General features: G+C 41.8%; 2 protein-coding genes across 2 annotated transcripts in view; both read right to left on the bottom strand.

Moving 5' to 3' along the window:
* The window catches only part of Slc16a2 (solute carrier family 16 member 2), a 148,668-nt gene extending 146,998 nt beyond the window's left edge, over nucleotides 1-1,670 (bottom strand). The window contains exon 1 of the mRNA XM_060375664.1: nucleotides 1,032-1,670. Within this exon, the coding sequence (XP_060231647.1) occupies nucleotides 1,032-1,473 (442 nt within the window). The 5' untranslated portion in view covers nucleotides 1,474-1,670. The remainder of the gene's footprint in view (nucleotides 1-1,031) is intronic.
* A 17,386-nt stretch (nucleotides 1,671-19,056) lies between these two features.
* On the bottom strand, nucleotides 19,057-19,546 carry LOC110563098 (gamma-secretase subunit PEN-2-like). Its single transcript, XM_060374318.1, has one exon. The coding sequence runs from the start codon at nucleotides 19,484-19,486 to the stop codon at nucleotides 19,181-19,183; it is 306 nt and encodes a 101-aa protein (XP_060230301.1). The 5' UTR covers nucleotides 19,487-19,546; the 3' UTR covers nucleotides 19,057-19,180.
* Between the last annotated feature and the right edge of the window lie 257 nt (nucleotides 19,547-19,803).

Genomic DNA, 19,803 nt, shown 5'->3' with positions numbered 1-19,803 from the left:
TTTCCACTTTTTTCCAAGTAGGGAACCTGAGGATGGTGTGTTCACTTTCAGCTGTCCTGACAGTCCAGATTCGGAGTCAGATTTTCATGAAGGGCATCGCAAGCCCCCAGCTAGGTCCAGAAACCTCTCATCAGAATTGGCTGAGGGGCTTCTTTTGCAGAACGAACGAATCTGAGTTTCCCAAAAGGTCACTGGAGGGTCTCCTGTGCTGGAAAGTCTGTACAACAGCCACGTCCCTCTAAGGTGCCCAGTCTTAGGGATGATCAAGTCAGCACCAAGCCAAAGCTGCGTGACATTCTGAGGGCCAACATTCCAACTTTGGGCCAAAAGAAGCCTCCATGGGATAACAAAGGTGCAGGGCGCCAGAGACTACGCAGCTGAGGTGCTGAATGAACCACAGGACCTATTCTGTCTGCCACCTCTCTGCCTCCTTTGGGGTTCCAAAAGCTTCAAGGGAGCCACTTACTCCCCAAGAACGGCAGGCACACACCCCCACGGCACTCCTCCCTTTCTCTCCGGCAGACAAACATGCCTGCCATGTGTTTGACTCTGAGCAAGGATTCATCAGGATTCCTGAAGTGGTTTTTTGACAGAAAAGCCCTCTGGTCCCCGGATGGAACAGAGACTGCTGTGGGGACCGGTTGTTCCGTGCTTCTCTCAGATCCCTTCAGTCCTTCTACTCTCCTCGCTCCCGCCCTTTCTTTCCCCAAATCCTGCAATCATTTTCCCCAGCACACACGGGCAAAGTACTTTAAACAACATAAAAGGTGAGTCTGGATTTTTCACAGGGCAGAAAGTTCATTGCTTGCCTGTAACCAATGAATGCCCCAGTTCTCACCCTCTGGACCCTTTGAGCTTAGGTCTCCAGTGCCCACGCTGCCCAGAGCCCTGCAACCCATGCCCTTGCAGAACACCGATAAGGAGTGAGATCGGCGCTTTGGAAGGGCGCCTTAGACCAGGAGGTCTGGGGGTGATGGTGGGGGAAGACGCTTTTGCCCACAATGCCAGGTGGGGCACGTGGGGCCACTCACCTGCTTGGAACTCCACTTGGCGATTTTTCTCTTTTTCCTCCTCTAGTAGCATGGAGTAGAGGATACCAACAGAGTTATGGATGCCGAAGATGGAGCCGTTGCACCAGGTGGCTGCAAACACCACTATCCAGCCGAAGCCACCTTCAGGAGGCTGGAAGCCACGCGCGGTGCCTCGGGTCTCCACTGTGGGCGTGGGCTCTGATTCTTGCACTGGCTCAGCCTCAAAGCCCAGCTCCGGCAGGGGTGCAGGGTCTGGTAGGGGCTGGGGCTCAGGCTCAGGCTGAGGCTCGGGCGGGGGCACTGGGACTGGCTCGGGCTCAGGCTCCGGCTCGGGCTCAGGCTCCGGCTCGGGCACAGGACTACACACCGTCTCCTGATAGTCCTGGTTTGCCTCCTGACAGGGCCCCTCAGCTTCTTCGCTCGCCGGGCTTGTCAGCGCCATCGCGGCCAGGGGACTGACTGTGGCTTGCTGGAGCCGGAGGAGCTGTTGTCTGGCTGGTACTTGTTTCTGCTGCTACTGCTGCTGCTACCGCTCAGACACTGCCGCCGCCGCTGCCTCAGCCCCTGCCTCCTCCTCCCAGCGACCGAGCTGGCCAGCCTGTCCCGCGACAGACGGTCCCTTGAGCCCTCTCCTTCTCCTCCCCCTTCCAACCCCCTCCTCCTCCTCTCCCCACGTCATCTTTCTCTCCTCCCTCTCCTCCTCCCTCCCACCTCTTCCTCAACAGGCAGCGGCTACAACCTCGCCGTTCTCCCCAGCCCTTCCTCCTCTTCTTACTTGCCTACCTACTCTAGCCGCTGCTGCCGCCCCAAACTCCCCTTTCAAATTACTGAATTCTATTCTTGTCCAGATCCCTAGAAGACAAATTAAATTAGCAAAAGAAGCAGAAACTGCCCTGTTGCCCTACCCTCTCCTCCCCGCAGGTCCCAGAACCCACGCTGATCAACCCCAAGCCTCCAAGAAAGACCCTACCCTTGCTCACAAGCAACTTGCAGCTAGATTGGTCCTGGGAACCCCAGGAGCTAGTTCGTGACAGACCCCACCCTAACCTCGGGGGTCCTTGTGTTCCCACTCGGACTCAAGACGGGTGACCTAGAGGGTACAGCCTGGGCTTCAGACAGAGGGTGTGCACAATCTTCTCGAGCCTGGAACTCAGGCCTCCACTGACTTGAGCACCCCTAAGAGTCTCTCCCTACCCTTGCGCTTCCCGGCAAATCCCTGGCGGGACAGAGGGGAGGAGGCGGCCTACAGCTAGGCCCGCCCCCTCCGGGCAGTCAGTCAGGGCTTTGTTTGCGCCAACCTGGAGCCCAGAAGAGCCCCAGCGGGCCGTGCAGACTCTGGGTCGGGGGCCTGGCCAGGAAAGAAGGGAGGTACAGTGGCACCAGAGGGGGCCGGAGCCGGGCCCAGGCCCCCGCAGGACACAAAGCTCAGTTCAGGTTACATTTGGCTTTCTGTTGCAGACAACAGAGCAAGATTGAGCTGCCAGTTTGGTCAAGGGCTGCCTAGCCCCTGGCACCCTGGTCAGGCTGGTCCTTTGGGTCTGGACATCTACTTTGAAGAAGGCCATGCAAAGGGATGCCTTCCCACCACCAACCTCTCGCTTACACTCACTCTTCAGGCACAAACCTCAGAAACCCACTGAATATCCAAGACTTAGGCTTTAGCTCTACCTCTGAAAGAGTAGGTTTGTTCTCATAGGAGCGTCTGATCCTGATAAGGGGAAAAGCAACTCTAACTTGCTGGTGAGCAACAGTGCCCAGCTCAACTCTCACCTACCTGGTGATTCCAAGCATCTCTCTGCCTCCCCTAAGCGTCTGCACTTGCACGAGCAAAAGGGTCAATGTCAACCCCATTTTACCTCACTTCTGATTAACCTTTCTGCTAGGTGAAATTGCCTGCTGGGTGGAAATGCAGCTCAGAGCTCCTAAGATTTATCAGATGCCAGTGAACACAGTCTTTAAGCACCTGATAACAGGCGCAATGGGGTGACGGGATAGGGATGTCCTGTGGCTTGTGGTTCTAGGGAAGAAAGCAGCCAAATTCACAGATCACAGGGTCATGCCAGTCCGCAAAATAGGCATTGTGCAAATGAGAAGAGCAGGTCCTTTACTGATGGGTAGCAAATATTATCACCTGCTTTTTGTAGCCTCCAAACTGACCCACAACCAAGACCAGTCATTTATTATTTTAAGGTCATGGAACAAGGCAAGTAAAAGGTATAAGGTATAGTCGTCACACAGGAAAGCCAGGGGCTCCCTGTGATTTTACACAAGAATATAGAACATGTTGCTGGGATGAGGGAGAGATAGGATGTAGCCAGTGTATGGCAGGGTTCTGGGAAAAGTTATATACAACATGGACCTTGAATATCGAATGGGATTTTTAATAGGTGGCATGCTTTAGCGCATGCCCTGACCCCAAGGTGCAGAGGCACAGAGGGACTCTAATCAGAACGAGGAAAGTGAAAGTTTAATCAGGCCAAAAAATTAATAGGCATGATGCTTCTCCTAGGGAACACTTGCATTTTAATAAAACTCTACCATGCTTCAGCCACGAAGAGTGAGAAATCATAGACACCCTTGAGCTCTGAGTTTTAAGGGTTGTTTTGCAGCCAGGAGATGGGAAAGAACTTGACTGAGACCCTGAAAAGAGTTCTTTCCAATCCCAGAACTGAGTAAACCCTAGAGCTCTGTACCTCATCTTGGCTGCCGCTGTCGAAATCCTTTAGTTTTACTGGGTTTTTAAATGACTAGAAAGGGGGTGCAGCGGGTAGAGAGGTGGCATTCTCAGCCCTTTACATACATGATTTCATATAGCATTCACAGCAATGAGGAAACAGGACCCAAGAGGTTAAGTCAGTTAAGTTTACAAAGCCAGTAAGAGGTAGAACAGGTATCTTGCCCATTTGTGTGAATTTCAAAATATGTGCCCCACCCAGGAGACAGGGTTATGTAAGCCATCATTCTAGCAATACATGCAGGGCATACCAGTCCGCCCCTCTTTAGAAGGCACGGATACTTTTTAATGGCTAGAACACTGATAGTTGGAGACCTGGGTTCTCATCATGGTTATACTATTCCAGCTAGTGTGATCTAAAGCAATTCGTTTCTTTATCTGCAATATACGCTTCAGTCTACTTCACAGAAATAGTAAATGTCATGCTGAGATGTATAGACTTTATTTGGTATATGCAGGTGGCTTTATTTGGTATATGCAAGTGCTATGATTTCAATAAGTGTCCTCTAAAAGCCAGTGTGTTAAAGGCTTGGTTGCCAGCTTGTGGCAGTATTGTGAGGTAGTAGAACCTTAGTGAGGTGGTGCCCCTTGGTAGAATGTTAAGTCATTGGGAGCATACCCTTGAGATGGATATTTGGACTGTGGCCCCTCCCTTCCTGTCTTTCTGCTTCCTGGCTGCTGTGAAGTAAACATCTTCTCTACCATGTGCTTACTCCATGATCTACTATAATGACAAATGTGCAAAGGCAGTGGGATTCTATGGCTATGAACTAAAATCTCTGAAATAGTGGGCTTAAACAACACTTCTTTCCTTAAGAGTTGGCTATCCTCCAATATTTTGTCATAAATAACAGCCTGTTAACCCAAGAACGCCAGTGAAGATCTCTGGAGTCAGAGAGAAAATTGTAGTGATAGAATAGAAAGTGGCTTAGGCTAATTAGAGGTATAGAAAACAAGCATCAAATGCATATGTTTTTCTCCTGTAAATCTCTAAATCAGACTTGGTCAACACACATCAGGGGTAACAAATCTTTAAAGAATATTTACTATTTGTAGGATCATCAACTTTGTCCAGGCTCATGAGTAAGTAGCCTACAGCATGGGTAACTCTTTATTCTACTTGTCTAACTTTGGACCATGGAAAAGCCTCAGTGAAGGTTTTCAGTGTTATTCCAACTGAGACAACATGTTTTCTCAAGCCTAAAGTGGAGTCATTGCAAATAATTATGCCTTTTATTCCTTGTAATAGAGAGAAAAAACAGAGCAGTGTTTCCCAAACTCAGAGGTACATTAGAATCACCTAGAGGGTTTTGTAAAATATTGACTCCTGGGTCCCCTTGCAGTAAATAACTTCTGAACATAATATTTAGAAGTGGATCCTATAAACACATGGTTTTTATCAAGGCTTCTAATAATACTGATGCACTGAGCTTTGGATCCTCAGGACTAGTAAAGTTTCTCTCCAATGTCTATAGCCCCAACATAAAACCAACTTTTAATGTCATATGGGAATATATATCATCACTAGCATGACATTAATGAAATAGTATTTTAACATCAGAATATAGAAATGTACAAAGAACACAGTCTTTAGTGAGGAAAGTCTTTTTTTTTTTTTCTTAAAAAAAAAGCCAGTTGGCAACATTTTCTCCCATGTATCATTAGGCACAGAATGTCAGACTGTCATGGGCAGGCAGGTGGATGCTTCTGCTGCTTACGATTTGTTTGTTTGTTCGGTTGGGTTTTTTTTGTTTGTTTGTTTTGTTTTGTTTCTATTTTAGGTTAAAGACACTCCCTTGCCTATTCTTCAGCAGAGTTTTTTGTTTAAAATGGAACTCAGTGGACCATTCACATTATCCCTGTGCTCTGTGTCCAAGTCATTTTACGAAATACTTGAGAATGGACAGTATGTTGAGAATATTCTCAAGAAGGCAAGTGCATGGCCTTTCCCTCCTTCACTTTTCCTTATTCATCTTTATGAGGGTAACTTAAGACTTCTGAGGATGCAGCATTACTTGGCTCTAATAGCCAAGTGAAATCGATTGTAAAAAGGCGCCTGGGTGGTCTAGTAGCTTCAGCAACAACAACAATAAGACATTCAAAGGCAGAGAAGATTTGGTTTCATTGCCCATAATCAAGAAGGGTATTGATGGGAACCCACATTACTGGAAAATGAATTTGAATGTTGACACCTTCTGATAGCATTGAAGAGAAAAGATACTGGGCATATTTTGGTTTCAGTTTGAGCCAAAAAGCAATTCATAATAATAGGTGCATTAAAAACGAATCAATTGACCATATTCACAGAAACTGCTTCCTGAATGCCAAGGAGAAGCAGTTTGTTCAATAGTGACTCTATTATTAGAGCAGAGCAGCCATAGAGGGAAAAAGATGATAGAAGCATTAGGAACATTATGAAAAAGGAAGAGGTAGGAAATACTTAACCCCACCCTAACATGAGCAAAGCCTAAAGTAAAAGACTGAAATGGATTAGTTTCTTGATCATACTCAAGGTAGAAATGTAATTATGATTTTAAAGTCTTTTGTTAATTTACATTTTTCATGCATTTAAGAAATATGTATTAACGCAATTTAGACCCCATATATGTGTATATTTCTGAAAGCTCCTACATATAGGTTTCTATATGATGTTTTCAAGTGTTTAGTGATAGTTATTCTTTACCATATTCCCTCCTCTACCCTCATCTTCCACACACACACCCATTTAACCCTTCCTGTTCTATTATTTCCCTTTCCCCCTTCATAGTACCTTCATTCTATCCCCTTTCATTGAACACTCACGTGACTCCTTTCTGGTTTCCTGCCCTCTCATAGGCACTTCAATTTAAATACATATCTAAAGATTCAAAACTCGTATCCACATATGAGAGAGAACATATGGTGTTTATCTTTCTGGCTCTGGGTTATGTCATTTAAAATTATTTCAAGGTCCATCCATTCACTTGTGAATTCCATAATTCCATTTTTATTTACAGATAAATTTGTGTGTATAAAGCATATTTTTGTTAGCCATTTATCCATTGATTGAGATCTAGATGGTTTACATTTCCTGGCTATTGTAAACAGAGCAGCAATAGATGAGTAAGTGAATAAGGGGGCATGAATGTGTAAGAATCTCTGTAGCAGAATATAGAATCCTTTGGCTCTACACCAAAGAGTGATATAGCTGGGTCATATGGTAGGGTTTTTTTCATGTGGTAATTTTATTTATAGCTTTTTGAGAAACTTCTACACCGGCTTTTATAATGGGCTGCACCAGCTGGCATTCCCACCAATGATGAATGCTTCCTCCAGGTACCATAGGCTAGCAAATGAAAAGTCCAGGATCAGGTATGGTTTACCTGTTTTTGAGTTGTTGATCAATGGGGGTCCCATAGATGCCTCCAAATACTACAGACAATTGTCCTTACTCTTGGTTACCATCCATGACTTGATGGTAAGATCCCATTGCTAAAGACAACATGTACCTGAGTCACAGGACAGAAAAATCAAGCTGGTAGTGACCAAAAAGTCTCCTGACTAGTTAGTTTCTGTAGTAGCAGATGATGCTATGCAGGCGGCTGGAGGCGGGGGCGGGGGAAAGTCATCAAGTCTTATTCAGCTGTGAATCCTGTGAACTGCAATAATGACTGCCTGGCATGCCCACTGATTCAATAGTGGCATGAACGTTATGGGAACAACTACCCATATTCTGATTGAATTTAAGTTCTGGTTCACAAAATGGAACACATGTCTGGTACTCTTAACTGAGCCTCAAAACTCATGACTGGCTAGGTCCTAGGCTGTAAGAGAGAGCCTAGTAATTGTCTATTACTATGTCCACTTTGTAGCATGGACATAGTAACAAAATGCCCCCTAAATTCTTATTTTTATACTCATGGATTAGTGAATCCTTCAACCAACCTTTATCAGAGAAGCTTCTTTTTTCGGTAGATGGTGATTCATACAATGATACACAATTGCACAACATGTAGATAGTAAGAGGTTATAAATGCTTAGCTCTGAATGAGATATTTATATCACACACCACCCATCCTAAGGCTCAGGGATCATCAAGAAAGAGAGAGCGGACAGATTGTAAGACTTGAAGGAAGCAGATGTCAGTAGCAAACCAATATTTGCCAGACCTGAAAGTACAGTTGCACACATGAACTCACTGCTGCTGGGACTGCATGCACAAGACTGGCACAAGACCAAGCCAGCCAAAATCTCAGCATGATTGAGGGAGGGGCTCATGAAATTGAACCCCTATCTGAATAGCTATTGGAAGTTGATGGTTGCTTGTAGAGAGAGAATCAGTTTTCTTCAGAGATGTGGAACCATCTACTAGAGTTTTACTCTCTAGCCCAGGCTGGCCTGGAACTTGCTGTGTAGCCCAGGCTGGCTTTGAACTCATGATGCTTCTGCATTAGTCTCCCAAGTGGTGGGATTATAGCCACTTAACACCACACCAGGCTCCAAGTTCCTTATTTTACAAAGAAGAAAACTGAAGCCAAAAAATAATAAAAGACTTACTTAGGTTATCTCTAAATCATACAATTTCCCTTCTAACCACTGCAAATTGGTATAGAAAGTAACAATATACAATGTGCAAACATCTAAGCTAAGCCTTTTGATTTACAATGGTCCAACTATACAATACTAATGAACAATGAGAAACCTTGTGAAGCAAGTGAAGGGACAGGGACAGGAAAAAAAAAAAAAAAAAAAAAAAAAAAAGATGTTCCCACCACCTGCTGGGGTTTATCCCAGCTAAGGCTTTTATTTTGTTTTGGTCAATTTAGGAAATGTTTGCCCTTATAATACCCTTTGTCTGTTTCTCTTAAATTTGGCCCTTTAAGGATTAAGCAGTCCCAGTCTAGACAAAAGGTGACTTGCACACAACTAAAAAGGTAATTCATCTAGCACTAACTAAAGAGGCTCAGGTGGGAAACATGAGGGAGACCTCAGAGCAGTTATTTCTGGGTGAGGTCTGTGTAGCAGAGAGAAGGCTGAGGTACTTTGTGTTTCCTACATTCTTCAATAGTGCCTGTATCACCTTGAGACTGAGTTCCCAGATTCCAAGATAGCCCCGGTGCCAGGACCATAAAAACATCAAAGCACCACCCTGCCCCCCCAAAAGACCCTATATATCACAAGATAGAGGAGTGAAAGAGTGTTGGGCTTTGGACCAGAATCAGGTATCCCCAGCCAAGTTGGAGGAGAGTGACCTGTATGCTCTGGCCCAGGGGCCAAGTTTCAAGTATAACTTGCTGACCCTGCAGATAAGGAAAGCTAGTTAAAACGAGCACAAAAAAAAAAAAATCATTCAAATGGAGCAGAAGGAAGGGTACAAGGGGCAGAGGTGAGGGAGTTGGGCAGAGTGGAAGGTCAGAGAGGAGGTGGTTTATTTTTCCCTTCAGTACATATTTACAGAGTTACCTCTGTGCCAGATTAAATGCACTTTTCCTGGGCCCTCTTTCTCAATGGAGGAAGAGTCAAAGGGAACATTTTGTTGAAACTTCTTGAGATGTTAATCCACTTGCCCAAGGTCATACTGTGAATGGGACCCAGTTTAGGTTTGTTTATCTCTTAGTTCCTAGCCAAGGACATACCTCTATATCATCCTGCCGCTTATTATTTTGAATCTGTATTCATCAGGGATACTGGACAGTAGGTTTTTGTTGTTTTGTCTTTACCTGTCTTTTATTATTATTATTATTATTATAGTGACTATAGTCTGATAGAATTCTACTGTGAATTTCTCTGGACTTGAATTCTTTTTAATTAAAAGGCTTTTTATTATTGTTTCAGTCTCTTCATTTCTCATGGTTCTGTTTAGGTTGCTGATCTCTTCTTGGTTTATTTTTTGCAGTTTAGATGAATTTAAAGATTCATTGGCTATAATGTTTCCATGTTCATTTTTTAATCTGATCATTTGGGTCCTTTCTTTATGTTAATTAGTTGAACCAAGGATGTATCCATTTTGATTATCTTCTCAAAGGACCAGCTCTTAAGATTCATTAATTCTTTGTATTGTTTCTGTTGGGTTATGGGAAAAATCAAATAATGACAATTAGGCATACAACAGATCTATATGAAAGTGGTTTATTAGATGGAGATGGAGGGAGAGAAGGAAGAGAAGTGCATGATGGGGGAAGAGAGAAAGTGGGAAAGAGAGAGGGGGAAGAGAGAGAAGGGGCGCCCCTATAGAGAAAGGGGAGAAGGCCAAGAAAGAAGAGGCTAGGAGCAAGAGAGACCAAGAGAGAAAGGACCAAGAGAAGGACCACATAGCCGGCTGGTCCCTTTAAGGGGCAATGTAACCAGACCTTCCAGGTGTGGCCACCTGGCTGGTGATACATGATGACATCATAAGTTACTAGGTAACCCAGAAGCAGGTTTTGTTCCAAAATCCTAACAGTTTCTTCTTCATTAATTTCTGCTCTGATTTTTATTATTTCTTGCCATCTACTGTGTTTGAGTTTGGCTTGTTCTTATTGTTCCAAATTTTCTTTCATCATTAAGTCATTTATTTGCGCTCTTCCTGATTTTTAAATATAGGCACTAAAAGCTTTGTATCTCCCCTAAAGGACTATTTTTATTGTTTTCTAGGTTTTTTTTTTTTTTTTGGCTTGGGGGTTTCTTGGGGCTTTTGTTTGTTTGTTGTTGTCTGTGTATTTTATTTCATTTTTATTTATTTTCAGGAATTTTTAATTTATTTCATGATGACTTTTTTGACCCGTTCATGATTCAATAATGAGTTGTTGAAATCTTAATGTGTTTGTGTATTTACTAGATATTTATTTGCTGTCAATTTTAAGTTTTATTGCAGTATGGTCAGATAAGATTCATGGAGTTATTTCAATCTTTCTGAATTTGTAAAGATTTGTTTTGGGTTCCAAGATGTGTTCTATTTCAGAGAAGCTTCCGTGGGTTGCATGAGTAGAATGTGAATTCTTTGGTGTTTGGTGGAATATTCTTTATGTATCTGTTAAGTCCACTTGATGTATGGTATCATTTAATTCTGATGTCTCTCCGGTTTTTGGTTTTTGTTTTGTTTTGTTTTGTTTCGTTGTCCAGGTGACTTCTTTATTGGAGAAAGTGAGATACTGAAATCACCTAATATTCATAGGTTGATGTTACTCTGGATCTTTAATTCCAGTAAGCTCACTTTTTGTGAAATTGGGTCCACCAGAATTGGGTGCATGTATGTTTAGAATTGTAATTTCTTCTTGCTTAACTGTTCCCCTAATTATAGTGAGATGTCCTTCTTTATCTCATCTGATTGGTTTAATTTGAAGTCTATTTTGTCAGATGTTAGGACAGCAATACCTGTTTATTTCTGGTCCCATTTGATCTGAATATTTTGTCTATCCTTTCACCCTAAGGCAGTGATCAAATGTCCATCCTTTCACTCTAAAGTAGTGACTATCTTTAAAGCTAAGTGTTTTTTGTTTTTTTGTTTTTTTGTATAGAAATGATGGATGAATTTTGTTTCTTGACCCTTTAAGCCAGCTTGTGTCTTAATTCATAGGTATGAGAATAAGTCATCAGGAGTTATTTTAATACTATGTACATTTAGCAGAATAATAATATTAGGCTCTCCTCTAGGACCTATGACATGTCTAGCCACAGGTTATTGGAACTATTAACACAGCAAAGTATAAATTCCACCTTTTCTACCATGTTTATTGCCACTTTTTTCATAATAGCAAGAAAATAGAAACAGCCTAGATGGCCACCAAATAATGAATGGACAATGAACATGCTGTATGTTTGCACAACAAAATTCTATTCAGCAATTAAGAAAAATAAAATTATGAAATTCACAGGTCAATGGATAAAACTGTAAACAATCATCATAAGTGATGATCGTCCCAGAAAAACAAATACTGCATATTGCCTCTTCTATGAGGATATTAGCTTTGTTCAGATATCATATTCAGATACACATATTCACACATACACAGCTAAACATATCATATTCAGATGTGTGCATTTCATTTGGAATATCCATAGAAATTAGAGAACTAGTAAGAGGCTGTGGGGGTACAAAGGGATCTTTTCAGGGATGGGATATAAAGGGGTAGAAAGTAGATTAACGAAATAGGAATAATTAATTCTGGTGGGGGAATGGAAGGGTAGGTAGAGGAGAAAATATAGGGAGGAAAAACTAAGACTAAAGGCCTCTTGAATATGTCATATGGAAAACTACTTGTAGAATTGTCTTAACATAAAAGTAGTTGTATTGGAGTGACTCTACAATGGGGGGGGGCAATATTCCAACTATACAACACATGTTGGCAAATAAAAATCCCAGAACGAGGAATAGATGACTTCTTTTTGAATTGTTGTCCACTGCGGCACAACAGTTCTCCCAAGCATTAGGAGTTCTTGCTAATGCTCTTGGCTACCCTCCAGAACATGACGGTAAGACTCTATTGCTGAAAACATCACATACTCGAGTCTTACAACATAGATAAATCAAGCTGGCATTCACCTGGAATCTTTGAGCTTACTATATAGTTTTCATAGTGCCAAGGGTTGTTCTCCATACCTCAGGAGGAGAAAAAGAATCATTATTCTCACTCAGATATGACTTCTGTAATCTACAATTACCTAACAACTAGCCTAGCAAAATAATCCCACTGGTGCAGTAGTGAAATGAATGTTATGGCAGTAACCAACCATTGTCTGATTTGTTTTGAGTTGTAAAATTGTATGTATCTCCAATATGTAACTCAGGTTGGCCTCAAACTCCTACCACTGTAACTTCCCTGACCTCATGAACTATACCCCCAAAGTGTGACCTGAAATAAATCCTCATTACTTAAGTTGCTTTAATCAGGTCTTTTGTCACAACAACAAGAAAAGAAACCAAGTTAAGTAGCAGATAACATTATATTTCTATTTCAGTTCCCTGATTAAAATATTGGTTATGTTTTCTAAGGTTTATCAAACATCTCATTATTCTTTCAGAACTGTTATCTTTTACTTTGACCATTGTGACAGTTGACTGATCTCCTTTTTTGTTTCATAAAAATATCATGTATCTTCAAGGTCTAGTTCAAATGCTACCTCAGAAGTAAATGCTTCCTCAGAACTCTCATTGTACTTTGCTCTCAGTTATATTTTATGTACCTAGCATCAGTTTTCACTCATTAATGGATTAGACTTTTTTGTTCCAACAACTCCAGCTTCATGTCACAGGATCTATATCTTGATATTATATCTCCTTTACTAGGCTAGAACCTTTTGAGCACTGAAATTATTTTGTTTAATTTTGTATATCTCTTTAATTTCACTATCCTCACACTTACAGAGTGACAGCATGTAGTAGACAATCAATAAAGTTTTTTAACGAGATATCTATTGTTGAGTATATCCAGAGGCTCTACAGAGGGTCTACAAATGATCTTGTGTAATTAATACTAAAATATATTTTAAGTGGGAAAAATGAAATTAGTCACTAAGATTTGAGGCTCAGAACTAAACTTTAGATTCAGTTTTGTAGGCTGGAAAGACAGGAATTACTTCTCATAGATCCTCACCATGATTCTACAATGTGAGCTTTATTTGGACAGGGATTTATATTCTTAGTATCTAGAAGAGTGCCTACTACATATTAGATAATAATTGTTTGTCATATTAATTAGAAGATTACTGATTACTCCTTGATTTATTCTTTCCCAGTGTTTAAAACATGATGTTAGTATGGTTCCTCCTCCCCTTCTTCCTCCTCCTTTGCATTATTTCTCTGAGAGTTTTGTATAGCGTGTTTTGATCATATTCAGCCTGCTTTCCCCAGGTCTTCCAGGATTCACACCTTCCCTTCTCATCCAGATGTATCCCCTTCCCCATCCTTTTCTCACCACAGCCAGTTTATGTTGCTCAAAGATAGTGTGGCTTTCTTTTAAGTAATGTGCTTCCATAATGTCAGTATTCAATGAGAGGTAAAACTCACTTAGCCTGTCACATGTGCAATATTAGTGGCTCTTCACAAAGTATTATCATAGTAAGCACCTCATTTTACTTATACATCAGGTTTTTTTTTTTCAGGATAGCAATCCAGGGATTATCACCACCATTCTTCAGAGAGGCTATCGAGTCTCAAAAAAAGTAAAATTATTTTCTCCAAGTTGCTCCACTAGTAAGCCGAAAAGCCAAGTCTTAAACCCTGATTTTTTTTTTTTTTTGCCTCCTTCCAGAACCTTTTCCACTACAAATGAGTTTATTGCATTGATGAGGGCAAGGTGTACTTGTGAACCCTGAGAATGCAGATAGAGTGGGAATGAACAAGGGAGAAGATTAAAAATAAGGAGAACTATGTGGAGCGTTAAAGGTGGATCTTCTCATGGTCATTGATTTGGGAGTTTCATTTTGTTCAGGTGGCAGGCAAACCGCAAACCTTGTACCTAGGTCAGTAAAATTGCTTTAGGGCAAACAATCCGAGGAGTACTTGGAAAAGAAACAGTATTTTAAGCCAGCTTCCTATTATGAGTTTTAGTTTTAAAGATTTGTAGTTTTTGTTTGCTTGGTGGTTATAGGCAGGAATGGTAATAAAAAAAGAGCTTCCAGAGCCTTACTAACAGCAGCAGACAGCATCAGAATCCTTGTGCCCAAATTTCTGAGGAAACAACACAAATGAGAAAGAAGTGTGAGCAGGTCTCCAACTTCTCTCTCAATTAGAAAAAGTTAAATGGAATGACAGTAAGTGGTTACAAAACTCATCCCCAGCACTTCCTGTTTAAAGTGTTTCAAGAGTAAGTTCCAGCTGGGAGGAGGGTGGAAGGAAGTGTAGCCCAGAACCCAGTACTGTCTCTCCTGATCAATTCTGTCCTCCCTTCCTTCCTTCCTCCCTCCCTCCCTCCCTCCCTCCCTCCCTCCCTCCCTCCCTCCCTCCCTCCCTCCCTCCCTCCCTCCCTTCCTTCCTTCTTCCCATTTTTTTTCTCTTTTGAGATAGGATTTCCTTTAGCACATCCTGACCTTACTTCCCAAGTGCTGTAAATACGGTCTATTGTCATATACCAAAATTCCTGATTTATATTGTCCTGGTGATTGAGGCCAGGGCTTCACACCCACTAAGATAGCCCTCTACCAACAGCTAAATCCTCAGCCTTTCTCCTTTGTGTAGTGGGGTCAGTATGTGCATATAGAAGAAGGACTGAGAGAAAGGAAGATATATTAGTTATAATTAGAATCGCCAGTTATTATTTCTTAGCTAGAGTCCTTCTTCATCATCATGGCCTCTGGCTGGCAGTGATTTGCCGACCCTAGACTTTGAAGAGTATTTAACATCAAACCCCATGACGGGAAGAAGGGAACAGTGAATCTTTGATTAATTTTGATGAGCATCCACAGGGTAAGGTTTGTACACATTCTCCTCCCCATCACCAACCATAATAAGCCTTCCTGTGTGTTCTAGAAGCACTCTCATAGACTATATATAGACCTATTTGTCCTAGTGGACATGAGGTCTTTTCTGTGTGCCTCTGAGCACAGGACAAGCACTTTCTAAATTTATGTTGAGTGTGTTTTGAAGTGGGCTTTGGTTTTGGTAGACTGAGCATCTCAAGTATTTTGGGACAAAATAGAGACGTGGGAAATCATTCTAGCCAATAGACCCTGGCCCTCTTCACCTCCAACTTCGGTTCCAGTCCCAGCTCACTAAGGAAACAGTTCCTTTTCTCTCACCTCCCATTCCTTTTTTTTTTCTTTCCTTCTTGTAGGAGATTCTGGAAAGAACTAAAGAGCTAGGTAGGAATCAGTTAACATGGCTTCACATTACAATGCTGCCAGTGTTACTGAGTGGCCTTGGGTAAGTCCTTTAACTCTTTTGGTTCTCTTAGTATCTCTGTCTGACAACAGAATAAGTAAAGGTTAGTACTTTCCCAGTTATTTAGTTCTATAGAGTATCATTTCTTTAGTACAAGGACATGAGACAAACGGGCATTGCCAGAAGCAAATTTTCAATTTTAATAGCTGCAGACACATGCTAATATTAATTAGAAAAATATACCTATGTCATTAAATCTATGATGTTATAAAGGATGGGAATTAATTAAGAAGAAAGTAAGACAATTTAAAGATGTGTATTAAATAATATTAGTACACTGGTTTCTTGATATGGAAATAATTACATGGTATTTATGAGTAATACCCAAGGTTGAACACTGTCTCAGAACTTGATGTCACTCTTCGAAACAAAGCTGAGCCCAGGGCTTCACATTGCCATTACCACTTTCACTCTTTAACCAACAGTTGTGTTTTATTTTATTTTTATAAATTAATATTTTTATGTGTTTGAGAATTTCATTCCTGTGAACTGTATTAACATTATTACCACTTCTCCTTCCACACCCTTCAACCCTTCCCATATCCTCACCAACTTCTTCTGAAATAAACTATGACCTCTTTTTCTTTGATTATTATTATTTATACATACATATGTATTTATAAATATATTTATAGTGAGTCCATTTACTGTTGCTCATGTGTGTATGTGTCCATTTAAGGCTGACCACTTGGAATTGGATAAATTGTCAGTGGGCTCATCCATGGCGAACACTGATTCTTCGTTTTTTAGTAGCCGTTGGTTGCCTGTAGCACTTTACCTGCGAGTGGAACCTTGTGAAATTTCCCCTATTCATGTCGGCATATCACTTGGTATTATCTTGTTTGGGCTTTAGCCATAGGAGCTTCGTTGCAGATATACCAATTGGGACTGGGGAACCCACAGTTACTTGTACTCTGCATTTTGATCAGCTATGGATCTGTGCAATAATCTCCACCTGCTGCAAGGAGAAGTTTCAAGATGAGGTGTGAAAACTATACTTACATGCAGGTTAAGAATAGTTAAGTATTTAGATATGTATATAGATAATTTAGAAAAGAAAGATTTCATTGGATTAGGAGAATAGAAGTAGTAGATTCTCCTCTATAGTTTTTCAAATCTCTTCAGCCATGGGGAGTTGACTAGGTTTATAGTAACAGACCCAAATTTGTTCTGACTGAGCGAACTGTAAGGACAATTAGGCGGACGAAAGAGCCACAATTTCACCACTGGTGATATCTTGACAGGCCAGTCATTGTTGTGTTCATAGGTTTTACATTTGAGAAGGACTGTTGATTGCTTTTTATTTCTGGCAGCTTTGCACAGCACCTTCTGATGCCATAAGGTTTAGTCTTCAGGAAGAAGCCTTCCAGGTCAGTTCCAGCTCCAAATTCCTCCAAATCTTGTCTCTGAAATATGTGGTATCTTCAGCAGTAGTCTTACTTTTAAGTTCTAGGACATGACTAACGGTGACAACAATAACCTATAATGTTTTGGGAGTCTCTTGGACTCCCCAACCAACAGTTCAAAGGAACGTTTCTCATGCCTTCCACTGGGGCTTTTGTTGGTCTCAATCTAATTAAGGCACATCTTGCTTTCGTGGCTTCTGTGATTACTTTATGTTATAGTCTCAAATTTAAAATTTCAGAGCCTGGATCCACAAATACAAGAGAACATAGAGCATTTGTCTTTCTGGGCCTGAGTTTCTTTACTCAATATATTTTCTAATTCCATCAGTTTAGCAGAAAATTTCATTTTTTCTTGCAGATGAGTATAATCCCATTGTGCAAGTGTGGCGTAATTTTTTTATTATTATTATCCATTCATCAGTTGAAGGATATTGAGTTGTTTCCATTTCTTTTTTTTCCAAAGGTACATTTTAATTTTAAATTTCAAAAGACTTACTGTTAAAAAAGACGTAGAACTGTGAGTGTATCTTATTTTTCTTCTATAATTTTATTTTTCTCATTAGTTACATTTTGTTAATTCTGTATCCCAGCTGTATCCCTCATTCCCTCCCCAATCCCACCCTCCCTCCCTCATCTCCTCCCTGCCCCTTTCCAAGTCCACTAATAGGGGAGGACCTCCTCCCCTTTCATATGACTCCCTTTTGTCAGGTATTTTCAGGACTGGCTGCAAAGTCATCCTCTGTGGCCTAACAGTACTGCTCCTCCCTTGGGAGGTGGGGAGGTCAAAGAGCCTGCCATTGAGTTCCTGTTAGAAATAGTCCTTGTTCTCCTTACTATGGGAAATCAATTGATTACTGAGCTATCACGGGTCACATCCGAGCAAAGGTTCTAGGTTTTATCCTCCCATGGACTTTGGTTGAGTGTCCATCTCAGAAAAGACCCTGTGCCCAGATATGTTTGGTCCTTGTGGAGCTCCTATCCTTTCCACATCAAACTCCCCTTCTTTCATATGATTCCCTGCACTCTGCTGAAGGTTTGGTTGTGAGTCTTAGTACCTATTTTGGAGCACTGCTAGGTAGAGTCTTTCAGATGCTTTCTGCGGTAGACTCCTGTCATACGTTCAATGCATATCCCATTTGTCTTTCTAAATGAGGATAGTCCATGTTTGTCTTTCTCCTTCTGGGATACTTCACTCAGAATGATCTTTTCTAGATCCCACCATTTGCCTGCAAATTTCATGATTTCCTCCTTTTTGATTGCTGAGTAGTATTCCATTGTGTAAAAATACCACAATTTCTGTATCCATTCCTCTGTTGATGGACATCTGGGTTGTTTCCAGGTTCTGGCTATTACAAATAAAGCTGCTACAAACATGGTTGAGCAAATGTCCTTATTGTGTACTTGAGCAAATTTTGGGTATATGCCTAGCAGTGGTATAGCTGGGTCTTGAGGAAGCGCTATTCCTAATTGTCTGAGAAAGCGCCAGATTGACTTTGTTTCCATTTCTTAACTAGTATGAATAGAGCATAGAGCAGCAATGAATATGACTGAGCAAGCAAAGTAGCTCTGTAGGACATCAAGTCCTCTGGGATAGGCCAAGGGGTGGTATAGCTGGGTGATGTGGTAGATCTGCTTCTATCTTTTTGAGAATTATCCAAGCTGATTTCCAGAGGGCTCCACCAGTTTTCACTCTCACTGAATGACTGTTCCTTTTTCCTTGAATCCTGCCATCATTCTGTGTCAGGTTTTTTGTTTGCTTGTTTGTTTGTTTGTTTTATATATTAGCCACTCTAGATGGGGTAACATGAAGTATCAAATTAGTTTATTATTATTATTATTATTACTTGGGGTTTTTAAGACAGGGTTTCTCTGTGTAGCCTTGACTGTCCTAGAACTCACTCTGTAGACCAGGCTAACCTTGAACTCAGAGATCCACCTGCCTCTGCCTCCTGAGTGCTGGAATTACAGGCGTGTGCCCCTGTGCCCAGCCCTCAAACTAGTTTTAATTTGCATTTTCCTGTTTACTAAGGATGTTGAACATTTTTTTTTTTTTTTAAGTTAGGGTCCTTTATTGGGGCAGATGGGAAATGGGAAACAGTCTTCTGGATCTGAGAAAAAGCTTAGAGCGGAGAAGCACATCTTGGGAGAAAGAACAGATCACCAGCTTGTGCAGCTAGGGAGTGCCCAGAGGAATCGTGAAGGAGAGGTAGTCCCCAAGAGTACCCCAGTGGGGCCGGTAGACCTGGAAGACGGTGATCCAGGTGGTGAGAACAATCACCCAGAAAAGGAAGCCCACTGCTGAGCGCCACACATAGCCTTTGATTTGGCTTTGCTCTGTGTAGGCTGGGGCGAGGAAGGCCTCTCTGAAGAACCAGAAAATGTTGACCAACCAAAGAAAAGGCAGGAACGCAAATCCACCAAGGTAGTACTTCCGGCACAGGTTCAGCTTCTCCTCATTAGACACGCGCTCCAGATTCATAGCTGCGCTGGAGCGTGGTGGTCCTCGCGGTCTTGCAGAGCAAGACGCGAACGACGGCAACAAGATCAGGAGCAACCACGCCCCTACGACGGATCGCTGCTGCCTGGAATTCCTCTGCGGGGGTGGGGGGGGGATATGCCTCAGGTTTCTGTGGAGTTTGTCGTCTCGTTTCCCCTCTACCCAGGCTACCGATGTTGAACATTTTTACACCTATTTCTTAGCCACTGTTTTCTTCCTGTGAATACTCTCTGTCCAGATTAGCCTATTTTTTTAAGTGGGTCATTTGTTTTCTTGATTCTTTCTTTTTTGAGTTCTTT

The sequence above is a fragment of the Meriones unguiculatus genome, chromosome X (assembly GCF_030254825.1).
Source record: "Meriones unguiculatus strain TT.TT164.6M chromosome X, Bangor_MerUng_6.1, whole genome shotgun sequence".
Lineage (NCBI taxonomy): Eukaryota > Metazoa > Chordata > Mammalia > Rodentia > Muridae > Meriones > Meriones unguiculatus.
Note: the sequence above shows the minus strand (reverse complement) of the source record. Positions and strands in the feature narration are given on the sequence as shown.